General features: G+C 48.3%; 2 protein-coding genes across 3 annotated transcripts in view; both read left to right on the forward strand.

The window, feature by feature from the left end:
* Positions 1-4945, forward strand: part of pik3c2b (phosphatidylinositol-4-phosphate 3-kinase, catalytic subunit type 2 beta) — a 55790-nt gene extending 50845 nt beyond the window's left edge. Inside the window, exons 31-34 of one of the 2 annotated variants that reach the window (XM_046075762.1) lie at positions 1265-1340; positions 2155-2261; positions 2543-2668; positions 3001-4945. In XM_046075762.1, the coding sequence (XP_045931718.1) occupies positions 1265-1340; positions 2155-2261; positions 2543-2668; positions 3001-3192 (501 nt within the window). In that variant the 3' untranslated portion in view covers positions 3193-4945. Of the gene's footprint in view, positions 1-1264; positions 1341-2154; positions 2262-2539; positions 2669-3000 lie in introns of both variants that reach the window. The other variant, XM_046075760.1, reaches the window with a different exon arrangement.
* A 3568-nt stretch (positions 4946-8513) lies between these two features.
* Positions 8514-12008, forward strand: part of LOC123987457 (protein phosphatase 1 regulatory subunit 15B) — an 8314-nt gene continuing 4819 nt past the window's right edge. The window contains exon 1 of the mRNA XM_046076394.1: positions 8514-11124. Within this exon, the coding sequence (XP_045932350.1) occupies positions 9316-11124 (1809 nt within the window). The 5' untranslated portion in view covers positions 8514-9315. The remainder of the gene's footprint in view (positions 11125-12008) is intronic.

Here is a 12008-nt window from a genome sequence, read left to right on the forward strand (position 1 = left end):
GGGGGGGGGGGGAGGCAGCCTACACAATATCCACACAGAGGTACAGACAGTGAAGGTGATGTTGCTATAAACTAAATGAAAAATAGTACAGATATTTATAATAGTGTTAATGGTAACAATTGTAATGTTAATGATTATAATAACAATAATAACAATAGGACTAGTAACAATAGTCGTTGCAGCAGAGGGTGTCGAGCAGGAACACGGGGGCAGCAGGTGACCCGCAACCACAGATCCAGACTCCACAGCTCCAGAGCCAGAAAACCTGCAGGAAGTGATAGGAGGAGAGAGGAGAGGGACGAGAAAGCACAAGACTACCGGAAAGGGGAGAAGTTGTGTTGGTAACATGCAATAATGGGATGAGGTTGCATACAGAGGGAGAGAAAGTAGAGGAGAGAGGAGCTCAGTGCATCATGGGAAATCCCCCGGCAGTCTAGGCCTATAGCAGCATAACTAAGGGATGGTTCAGGACTCACCTGAGCCAGCCCTAACTATAAGCTTTATCAAAGAGGAAAGTCTTAAGCCTACTCTTAAATGTGGAGATGGTGTCTGCCTCCTGAACCCAAACTGGAACCTGGTTCCACAGGAGAGGCGGTGGCAGCAACGTACCAGATGGTGATGGAGGAGGTGAGGATGGACTCGATGATGGCGGTGTAGAAGTGCACCATCATTGTCTTTGGCAGGCTGAACTTCTTCAGCTGCCGCAGGAAGTACATCCTCTGCTGGGCCTTCTTGGTGAGGGAGGTGATGTTCAGCTCCCACCTGAGGTCCTGGGAGATGATGGTGCCCCGGAAGCGGAAGGAGTCCACAGTGGTGACTGGGGAGTCACACAGGATGATGGGGGAGGGTGGGGCTGGGCTCTTCCTGAAGTCCATGACCATCTCCACTGTCTTCAGAGCGTTGAGCTCCAGACTGTTCTGGCTGCACCAGGTCACCAGATGGTCCATCTCCCACCTGTAGGTGTTGTTTACATATTGTCTCCATGTTGTGTTCATGCAGCAGCTGTATCAGTCAGTTTCAGTGTGTCTCTCATGTCTCATCAGTTCAGCTTTGTCAGGTTTCATTTTCACTCAGTGGTTTCTTAGAAATGGGAAACGTATCAGCTGTCACACACACAGGGTGTGGATCAGCTCTGCTGTATCAGGTCTTTCCAGTTTTAGAAACTTGGCAGGATGAGGGAGTTTTCTGTCTCTGCTGTCACCTCTGTCGTGTGTAAATGTACACAAATGAAACATGAATTTAAATTATAACTTGTGTGTTGCAGTGCGACCTCGTCTACACCTTCTTCCACCCGCTGCCCCGAGACGAGAAACCAGTAACAACCACCATCAAACCAGCAGGTACACACCCTCAGCAGACATTCATGTTCATGTGTTGGGCTAAACCCAAAGAGAGAAAATAAAGATCAGGTAACAAGTAACAGAAATGAGATGGAAAATCTGCCTGGTCGTCGTCGTCTTGTCTGAACATCAACTCTGTGACAAACTGAAGTTTTACAGGTTTTAAACGACTGTAAACTGATCTGTAGTCTGCTTCTGTTGGCTTCTGAGGGGGTGGGTGTCTGACTTTAACACACATTGAGACAGATCAATGAAAAATAAATGAAAGCATGTTTGGTAGATTCAGCGTCTCTAAAAGTCAGAGCCAAACAGACTCTGTTCATATTCTGCGAGGATTATCTGACAGCGTCTGGAGGGTTCCAGCTCCACCGGATGTTAAAGTTTAACTGGCCCGCCCACACATGCTTACACCTGGAGAAGAGCACACACAGACTCAGGGTTTAAAGTCCGAAGGGTTACAGCCTCCAATCAGATCAGTGTGTTCAGGTCTCAGCTGGCGGCCTTCACTGTCCGTGTTCATACTGGTTTCACTGGTTTCACTGGTTGTAGAAGTGAACAATAACAAAACTAAACACAGCCTCATGAATGTGGCCGGACCAGATGTCTTTCTAACAGCCGCTTCATGATTCGCTCTGTTTCCTCGTTGATCAGAAACCGGCAGCTAAAAGCCGGTCAGACCTGCAGTGAGCAGGTGAGCTGCTGACTGCAGGTTCATTCACAGAGAAACATCTCATACAGACTCCATGCAAAGTTAAACGTGAACCAACAGGAAGTGAACCAAGTCTGATCTGATGTGTGTTTCTGCGTGTTGCAGAGATCTTGTGGTCTCCAGCTTCAGGGAAAGAGCTCGGCGAGGTCAAACTGTCCATCTCCTACAAGAACGACAAGCTCTTCATCATGGTCATGCACATACGAGGACTGGTCAGTGTGAAACTGTGTGTTTGTGTGTAGGTGTGCTGAGTGTGTGTTCGGACTTGTTGCTAGGTAACTGCTCCGTGACATCACAGGGTTTGTTGTCTGGAACAATAGAGGATTTTATTTATTTCATTATTTATTATAACAATCATCAGTTTGAACCGTTATTATTCAGAAGCTGCTTTGTGTGTTCATCCTGATCCAACACAAAAAGAGAAGAATCAGGGATCTGTGGCAGGACTGGCCTCCCGGCCTACCTGATGAAGGTGTTCTTATTCCTACAGCAGCCCCTGCAGGATGGCACGGACCCGGACCCCTACGTGAAGCTCTACCTTCTCCCAGACCCCCAGAAGACCGGCAAGAGGAAGACCAAGGCAGCACGACGCACCTGTAACCCCACCTACAACGAGATGGTAAAACTGTACTTCCTGTCTGGTCATATGAGGCTGTTCGTCAGTCAATATGTAATTGTTTGCTATTATGCAGATGATATTAAACTTTATACCACACAAACAGAAAGACCTGACACCTGTCAGCCAATCAGAAATCAGCTGCTCTTCTGAGGAATAGAGAGACTAAGCCCCTCCCCTTCCTGTTTTAGAAATAATATGTACAGTAGTGAATGGCGAGCCGGACATGGATAGAAAGTGATTGGAGGCTAAACAATCCTGTGGCAGGAATTCTAGTTTATTAATTTTAATATTTATTAATAATCTTCTGTCTCGTTTCCTGCCCCCCCCCCCAGCTGGTGTATGAGCGGATCCCTCAGGGGGACCTGGACCAGAGGGTGATCCACCTGCGGGTTCTTGGTGACGGGGCCTTCTGGGAGAACACTCTGCTGGGAGAGACCTTCATCCCTCTGAAGAGGCTGGTCCCGGGTCAGCACTGGGTGGACTGGCACCAGCTGGGCGCCGGCGGCTCTGACTCCGCCCACTGATGGACAGGAAACAGGAGGCGGTGGATTTAGAGGAAGAGTAGAAGGGAAGTAGTTCTCACGAGAACAGAAGACAAAAGGAGAATCCTTTCAAAGTAAAAGCCGTGTGGCTGCTCCTCCCTCTGTGTGTGAGGGGGTTTAGGTTTAGTGTCGAGTTTAAAGCCTAACTTTATTTGGGAGACGGTGGGTTCAGACTCAGAAACAGACTCAATCTGATTGGTCATTAATTAGATTAATAATTTAGATTTCATGATCAGGTCCTTTTAAACTTTCATATTTTAAAATTCTCCTGGTTTGATTTTAAGATCACAAACTGTCCAGTGAAGTCGCTTGAAAGTTACACTAACTAGTTGTTTTGTTCTTGAATGAGGACGTTTATATTTCTGAACACGCTGCAGACTCGTGTGGGCAGAGAGTTCCAATATTTCTAAATGACGACATGTTTGAGTTTCCTGTTCAGATGATCGATCGACTTGTGATACTTTGATATTTTTCTTCCGGCCTGTACGTGTTGGAAGACGAGAAGTTCAATATGAATTTAATGATATCAATTAAAAGACTTCAGTATCTCTTAATCTTTCAGTCAGTGCACAGAGGCATGCTGGGTAAATCATTCTGAGAAAGAAACTTTTTTTATATACAGACGTGATCAATGAGATTATCACATGTGAGAAAACCACCCGTCTGTGGCCAGTTGAGACTTTTCAAGGACTGAAAAGCTGCATTTATAAATTCCAGGGACCTTTGTTGCAGGTTTTTGTGTCCTGGAAGTAAAATCTTGTGATTTCAGCGTAGAGAAGAAGAGTTTTACCGTACATGCAGAGCTTTAGCCTAAATGTTGCTAACAGGAAGTAGCTGCAGTGGCGTTTAATGATGTAGCGCTGTACAGACAGGAAGTGACTGCAGGATATTTTTATAGTGAGGGTGTGGATTTTCTATCCGTGGTGCACGAGAGCTTCTGAGAGATCCTGTCAGTTTGCTTTTGAGCTCGTCGTGTCTGGTTTCTTTTCAGCGCTTACTAATCTGCTCGCCATCTCTGAAGGATGGCCCGCCGCTCAGCCCGCCGCCTCTTTCTACATTTCATTGCTTGTTTTTTTTAATGCCTGTGATTTTGTACTTTTGGGGAAATATTGGTGGCCATTTGAAGCTGCCTCTGTGGCTCCTGATGATCCAGGGGCCAGCGAGTGTTGAAGGGAACAGAGTTGTTGCGCTGTAGATGAGACAAACTGAGGAAACTGCAGGAGACAGACCCACCGATCAGCTGACACGCTTCTCTAAACACGTGTCTGAAAACTCCAGAAAAAATGTTGTCCTGTAGTTCTGATGGGGACACGCGAGGGGGACACACAACACGCGATAGGGACATGTGATGGGGACACACGATGGAGACGTACTGAGAACATGTGGTGGGGACACTGGAAAATTTAATGGGCACACACGAAGAAGTCAACATACAATGGGAACTTGGTGGTGACACGCATCAGTGATGTAATGGGGACATGCGATAGTGACATTTGATGGAGAAGCAACAGTGACGTGATGGGGACAAGTGACACGCAGTGGGGACACGTGACAAGTGACACGTAGTGGGGACACGTGACATGTGACACGTAGTGGGGACACGTGACATGTGACACGTAGTGGGGACACGTGACATGTGATGGGGACACGTGACTTGTGATGGGGACACGTGACTGTGATATACATGATAGGGACACGTGACATGATGGGGACACGTAACAGTGACGTGATGGGGACACGTGACGGGGACACACGTGACAGGGTAGGGACACGTGACGGGGACATGTGATGGGGACACGTGACGTGATAGGGACATGTGATGGGGACACGTGACGTGATAGGGACACGTGACAGTGACGTGATGGGGACGTGATGGGGACATGTGATGGGGACATGTGACGTGATGGGGACACGTGACGTGATAGGGACATGTGACAGTGACGTGATGGGGACATGTGATGGGGACATGATGGGGACACGTGACAGGGTAGGAAAACCTAACATGATAGGGACACGTGACAGTGACATTTGATGGGGACACGTGATGGGGACACGTGACAGGGTAGGAAAACGTGACAGTGATATTTGATGGGGACACGTGACAGGGTAGGGAAACCTAACATGATAGGGACACGTGACAGTGACATTTGATGGGGACACGTGATGGGGACACGTGACATGATAGGGACACGTAACAGTGACGTGATGGGGACACGTGACAGGGTAGGGAAACGTGACAGTGACATTTGATGGGGACACGTGATGGGGACACGTGACAGTGACGTGATAGGGACACGTGACTGTGATATTTGATGGGAACACGTGACATGATAGGGACACGTAACGGTGACGTGATGGGGACACGTGACAGGGTAGGGACATGTGACAGTGGTATTTGATGGGGACACGTGACATTATAGTGACACGTGACATGATAGGGACACGTGACATGATAGGGACACGTGACATGATAGGGACACGTGACAGTGACATTTGATGGGGACACGTGACGTGATGGGGACACGTGACTGTGATATACATGATAGGGACACGTGACATGATGGGGACACGTAACAGTGACGTGATGGGGACATGTGACATTATAGTGACACGTAACATAATAGGGACACGTGACATGATGGGGACACGTAACAGTGACGTGATGGGGACATGTGACATTATAGTGACACGTAACATAATAGGGACACGTGACAGTGACATTTGATGGGGACACGTGACAGTGACATTTGATGGGGACACGTGACGTGATGGGGACACGTGACAGTGACATTTGATGGGGACACGTGACGTGATGGGGACACGTGACAGTGACATTTGATGGGGACACGTGACGTGATGGGGACACGTGACGTGACGGGGACACGTGACAGTGACATTTGATGGGGACACGTGACGTGATGGGGACACGTGACGTGATGGGGACACGTGACGTGATGGGGACAGGGACACATGATGGGAGCATGCGATGAGGACGTGTGACAGGGAAGAGTGTTGTGCAGCCGGTGGGTCTGAGTCCTGGGCCCGGTGGGACTCTGGGACCACAGGGACAGAATGTAAGTTCACAGTGAACTGGATCTTTGTGTACTGTAAATACTGACGTGATGAAAATGTGATTTAGATTTCCACTGCAGGTTTGTGTGACCCTCCGCTCCGACTTACAGGCTATTAACGTGGAACCTTATTCTTGAACATGTTTTGTATTATTTGCACTACAAAATAAACTGAGAACTGAAAACTAGTCGCGTTTTGTCTTTTTAGAAGATTTAAAGTTGTTCCACAGGTTTGGGGCAGCTACACCAAAGGCTCAATCGCCTCTGGGGGTTTTGAGCCTGGTTTTAGGCTGGAGGAGCAGACTGGCAGCACTTTGGCTGAAAGTGAAGAAGCTCTGCCAGGTAAGGCGGCTCCGACCATTGAAGAGTCACGACTGCTTAAAACTTGTTCAGCTGACGTCCTTATGCTGCTGTCTCACACACAGTGTCACAGATGTACTGATTGTAAGTGTCTGCTAAACGCCCCAGATGTAACCCCAGCTCTGTGAAAACACTTGGATTTGACATTCAGAGGTTTTATTTGTGGTTGAAACGATTGTTTCATTTGAAGGATTTTAGAGGCCTGAGGAGGTGAAGATGTCGAGTATTTCACAAGAAAAAAGCAAAGACGACGACGTATTACTGCTACTAATAAAAACAATGACCTCTCAGATTTCTCTTGGACTACCTGCGGACCCCGAACCCCATGTTGGAAACCGCTGCACTAAATATTTAAACTGGGAACTAACAACTTTTAATTAGAAGAATATTGATCATGCAAATTGACATGTTGTTCAACATAATTTTGTTTATTTTTTTATGTAACCTTTATTTCGGTGAGTCTCGTTGAGATTTACATTTATTGATTTATCTGACGCTTTTATCCAAAGCGACTTACAATTGCTATATACGTCAGAGGTCGCACGCCTCTCGAGCAACGAGGGGTGAAGTGTCTCGCTCAGGGACACACATTGATGACAGTAGCAGGCCCAGAAGCAGGTTTCAAACGTAGAAAGGACAGCAGTTACACAAACACAAGCCTCTTAATAAAGCAAAATACTATTTTATAATTAAAACACTGACCGATATTCACGTGTCCTTCAGAACTGAACCAAACTATAAGAATGAAGAAATCCGTCAGTTCCAATGAGATCTGAAGAAGATTAATAAGGAAGCTCCTTCCCTTCAATTTATTTTATTTAAATATATTTTGAAGGAGGCGTCACCTCAGTCCAAAATACTACTACAAAACTTACTTCAATCTGTCAATTTTCAGATTTAAAAATATTCTGTAATTATATTATCACCAGACTTTCATAAAATGTACAAAACAATTTTAAATAATATTTATAAACATTATTTGTCTGTTTCATAGTGTCAACTTCAGATCGAGTAAATTTCATACACGTGTGTGTGTGTGTGTGTGTGTATGTGTGTGTATATATATATATATATATATATATATATATATATAAAATATGAACTGTATTCATGTGACAAGGTGTGTTTCTAATGTGTTAGCTAATCTTTAATAGCTGTTTACTGCACACAAAGTCATTTTCAAGGCAGTTCAATCATTTTACACACTGTGTCTTTAATTAATCTTTTAGCATTCTCATTTTATTTGACATTTTATCTGTAAATATGTGGAAAAAATGTTCCATCACACATGAGTTGAATATTTTTAATAAATCCATGGAAAACTAAATAAAAGCCATCTGATTCTTTTTAATGTGCTGGAAAATGGATTTTTGTGATATGCAAATCAGCACATATTTAATGAGGAAATGCCTCAATATTAAAATCTTAAAAAAAAAATTTAAAGAGCATCTTCTTATGTTCCCTTTCAGCTTGTAAAGTTTCATTTTGATATGAGTAAGTTGGGGGAAATGGTTGACTTTGGTGTCTCTTTCTGCATTATATTCTGTTATATTTTATATTTTAAATTGTCATAAGAAGTTTGTGTTTCCGTTCACATGAGTAAAGACATTTCCACCTTAAATTGGAGCAGTTTCTCCAGAAAGGCGGAAGCCCCTAGACCCCCCACTCATATTCAGCATTTTATATTTATTTAAAATAGTGTTAAACTATCTTCTCATCTGGTTCTGGTGACCCAGTGCTGCGCACCCCTAATCTGAGCCTTCATGTCCCCAACACGTTTCAGCAGGGCGTCTCGGTTTCATGTTGATCTGCAGCTTCTATAAATAGGGGCCCGTGTGGGAGACCGCTGCTGATAAACACGTGGCAGCAGCAGGCCTGCAGACTCTGGACTCTACGCTTATGTAACAGCTGGAACACCGCGACGCTCCCTGGCCGCCGGGTCACCGGAAAAGGAAACGCGACTAATTTACAGACGGTCCCCGGACTTTCTGATGAAATCTCAAAGTGAGGCTACGGACGGACGCGACGCGGCGGTGAAACCTTCTTTAGAGACGGAGAGGAGCACAATTATCACCAGTCTCCACACGGGGAGGACAGAAACTGGACTAAACTGGATACGGAAGCCGGCAAACTGTGTTTCTGGATCTATAATCTAAAATAATCTGTCGTCGCTCTCTACACAGCTGCTAAGCTAACGTTAGCTCCCCTGCTAGGCTAACCTGTTAGCATCACCGGCCGCCGACGGAGAGACCTCCTCCTCCTCCTCCTCCTCCTGCCGCCGCCTTTTACCGGAGAAACCGGACAGCATGTCTCTCCTCTCCTCTTCACACCTGGACGTTTCGTCGCACCATGATTCCAGTGTGTTTCGGTATTATTCGGCCTCCAGCTCCGCCACCGTCCTCACCAAGTTCTCCACCAGGAAGAAGTCCAACCACCACTCTCAGCAGCGCGCCGGGGCCGCGGACGGTCTCTCCTGGGGCCCCTCCTGCTCTAACGGTCGGTCTGTGTGCCGGTCTGAGTAACGATGTCTCACTGAAAACCCTGACGTGTTGAAAGCGCTGGTTCCTGCTCCTGTAGACCCGGGCCCTCCCGCAGAGCCGGGCTGTAGCTGTCAGCTGTCACCTGCGCAGGTGATGTCACATTATTTAGATTTTGCACTTTTGAGTTGAAGAAAATGTTCAGAAGTTTGAGCGGAGAGAGACTTTTATCCGGCGGGCAGAGCTCGACCTCCCCGACCGGGCACGGAGTCGCCTCTCCCGGGCTGGACAGTCAGGAAAGCTCGTGGATCGGCGTGCTCTACAGGCCCGCGTTCGCCTTCCTGCAGAGGTACCTCCGGGGGTGGCCCCGGGCCCCCGCTGTGGCGGAGACGGGAGGCGGGTGGATCAGTGGGGATTTAAAAACCAGCGTTGCTGATGAAGAAAGAGCGTTTTTAAGCCAGCTGGACGACATGCTCCCGCAGCCCCCGGCCCCGCACCTGACCTTCCTGCGGTGCCAGCAGGAGCCGACCTGGCTGACCGCGGAGTCTCTGCGGGAAATGGGGATTCAGAGCGAAGAAGAAATGGACTTAAACCTCTGCCAGCAGTCTGAGATCGGATATTTCTCCTCTGCCAGGACCTTCCTGACCCACGTGTGGTTGAGCTCGGTGTCTTCTCAGGAAATGAAGCCCCGGGGGGGGAAGCAGTTGGTGATGGAGGCGGTGAGCTCCTCGCTGAAGGGCGGCGAGGGCAAAACCTGGTGGGACAGCTTCTGGGGCGGCGAGGAGAGCTCGCAGAAAGGGCCGGTACCAGATGTGTCCCGGGCAGGAACAGGCCGGCTTTGTCCCCCAGGGGCCGAGACAAATGCCCCCGCTGTCGAAACAACCGCTGTGTTTGTCCAGAGAGGCGGCGGGGGATGGACGCTGGGAGAAAACACTGGACCGACTCACCACAAAGAGGAGCCGGCCAACAATGGAGGCCTTCACACAGTCCAGAACACAGAGGGGTCCGCACCAGACCACCTGCTCGCCATCACAAACCACCTGAGCAGCTCAGGAGTCGCCGCCGCCTGCAGTGAGGCGGCACTTCTGACCCCGGATCAGGACAGTGGTTACTCCAGTCTGGAGGAGGAGCGCCTGGTGACGGGCCAGCGCTTGATGGTGAACGCCCCGAGCGAAGAGCCGCAGGAGTCCCCTGAACCTCGGGCAGAGATGCAGAAAGAGGCTTCTGAGGAGGGGGAGGAGTCTACATCAGAAGAGGAAGGCGAGGAAGAACAGGAAGTGCTCACCTCCCCCCAGTGCCAGAACAAAACCATCGCCTTCATCATGGGCTGCCCCTGCAGTGACGACGACGCTAGCGGCCAATCAGACGGGGGGTCCAGTGACGACGAAGATGACGACGGCTTTGACAGCGAGGGCTCGTCCGACCTGTCCGACTCCTCTGATGAAGACGAAGACGACGAAGCCTCGGACTCGGACAGCGAGGGAGACTCCGAGGCAGAGCGACTCTGGACCTCCTTGTGCCAAAGTCTGGACCCGTACAACCCCCGCAACTTCACCGCCCGCCTGCACACCGGCAGAACGCCGCCCAGGACCGTCCCCACCTCCACACCTCCCTCCTCCACCCAGTCCACCCCCGCCTCCTCTCCTGACCCCTCCTCCCTCGCCGCCTCCTCGCCTCCCTCCGGCCTCGACGTGTGGGACGACTCGACCTCGGCCAGCGAGGCGGACGAAGCAGAAAGCCTGCGCCTGTGGAGCTCCTTCAGCTGCTCCTCGGACCCCTACAGCCCCTTTAACTTCCAGGCCCCGTTCAGGACTCGAGAGCCGGGGGCCCGGACCAAGAAGGCCTCCAAGACTCCCCCACACTCCCCCCACCCTAACCCAGCATCCCCACCTGAGTACAGGAAGGAGGGGGCTGAGGAGAGGCTGGACAGCGGCTTCTCTGAAGCCTCCGGGTCCTCCGGGTCCTCCAGGTCCTCCACCTCACAGAGCTGCAGCGCCGTCAGAAAGGTCAGTTTGTCTTTCACCTTCCAGGACTCGTCGTCGTTGTTGTTGTTCTCAGTATTTTCACCACTTGGGGTGTCGTGATTTAGACCCTTGCTGTTCTGTACTGCGTTACTGTGCAGTGTCTGAGTTATACACAGTACTGCCATGTGAAACAGTAACTAGTAGCTGTAAAGTACTTCATATCGCTGTAGTAGCTGTAAAGTACTTCATATCGCTGTAGTCGCTGTAAAGTACTTCATATCGCTGTAAAGTACTTCATATCGCTGTAAAGTACTTCATATCGCTGTAAAGTACTTCATATCGCTGTAAAGTACTTCATATCGCTGTAAAGTACTTCATATCGCTGTAGTCGCTGTAAAGTACTTCATATCGCTGTAAAGTACTTCATATCGCTGTAGTCGCTGTAAAGTACTTCATATCGCTGTAAAGTACTTCATATCGCTGTAGTAGCTGTAAAGTACTTCATATCGCTGTAAAGTACTTCATATCGCTGTAAAGTACTTCATATCGCTGTAAAGTACTTCATATCGCTGTAAAGTACTTCATATCGCTGTAAAGTACTTCATATCGCTGTAGTCGCTGTAAAGTACTTCATATCGCTGTAAAGTACTTCATATCGCTGTAGTCGCTGTAAAGTACTTCATATCGCTGTAAAGTACTTCATATCGCTGTAAAGTACTTCATATCGCTGTAGTAGCTGTAAAGTACTTCATATCGCTGTAAAGTACTTCATATCGCATATCGCTGTAAAGTACTTCATATCGCTGTAGTCGCTGTAAAGTACTTCATATCGCTGTAAAGTACTTCATATCGCTGTAGTAGCTGTAAAGTACTTCATATCGCTGTAAAGTACTTCATATCGCTGTAGTAGCTGTAAAGTACTTCAT

This window comes from Micropterus dolomieu, linkage group LG18 (assembly GCF_021292245.1).
Source record: "Micropterus dolomieu isolate WLL.071019.BEF.003 ecotype Adirondacks linkage group LG18, ASM2129224v1, whole genome shotgun sequence".
Taxonomy (NCBI): domain Eukaryota; kingdom Metazoa; phylum Chordata; class Actinopteri; order Centrarchiformes; family Centrarchidae; genus Micropterus; species Micropterus dolomieu.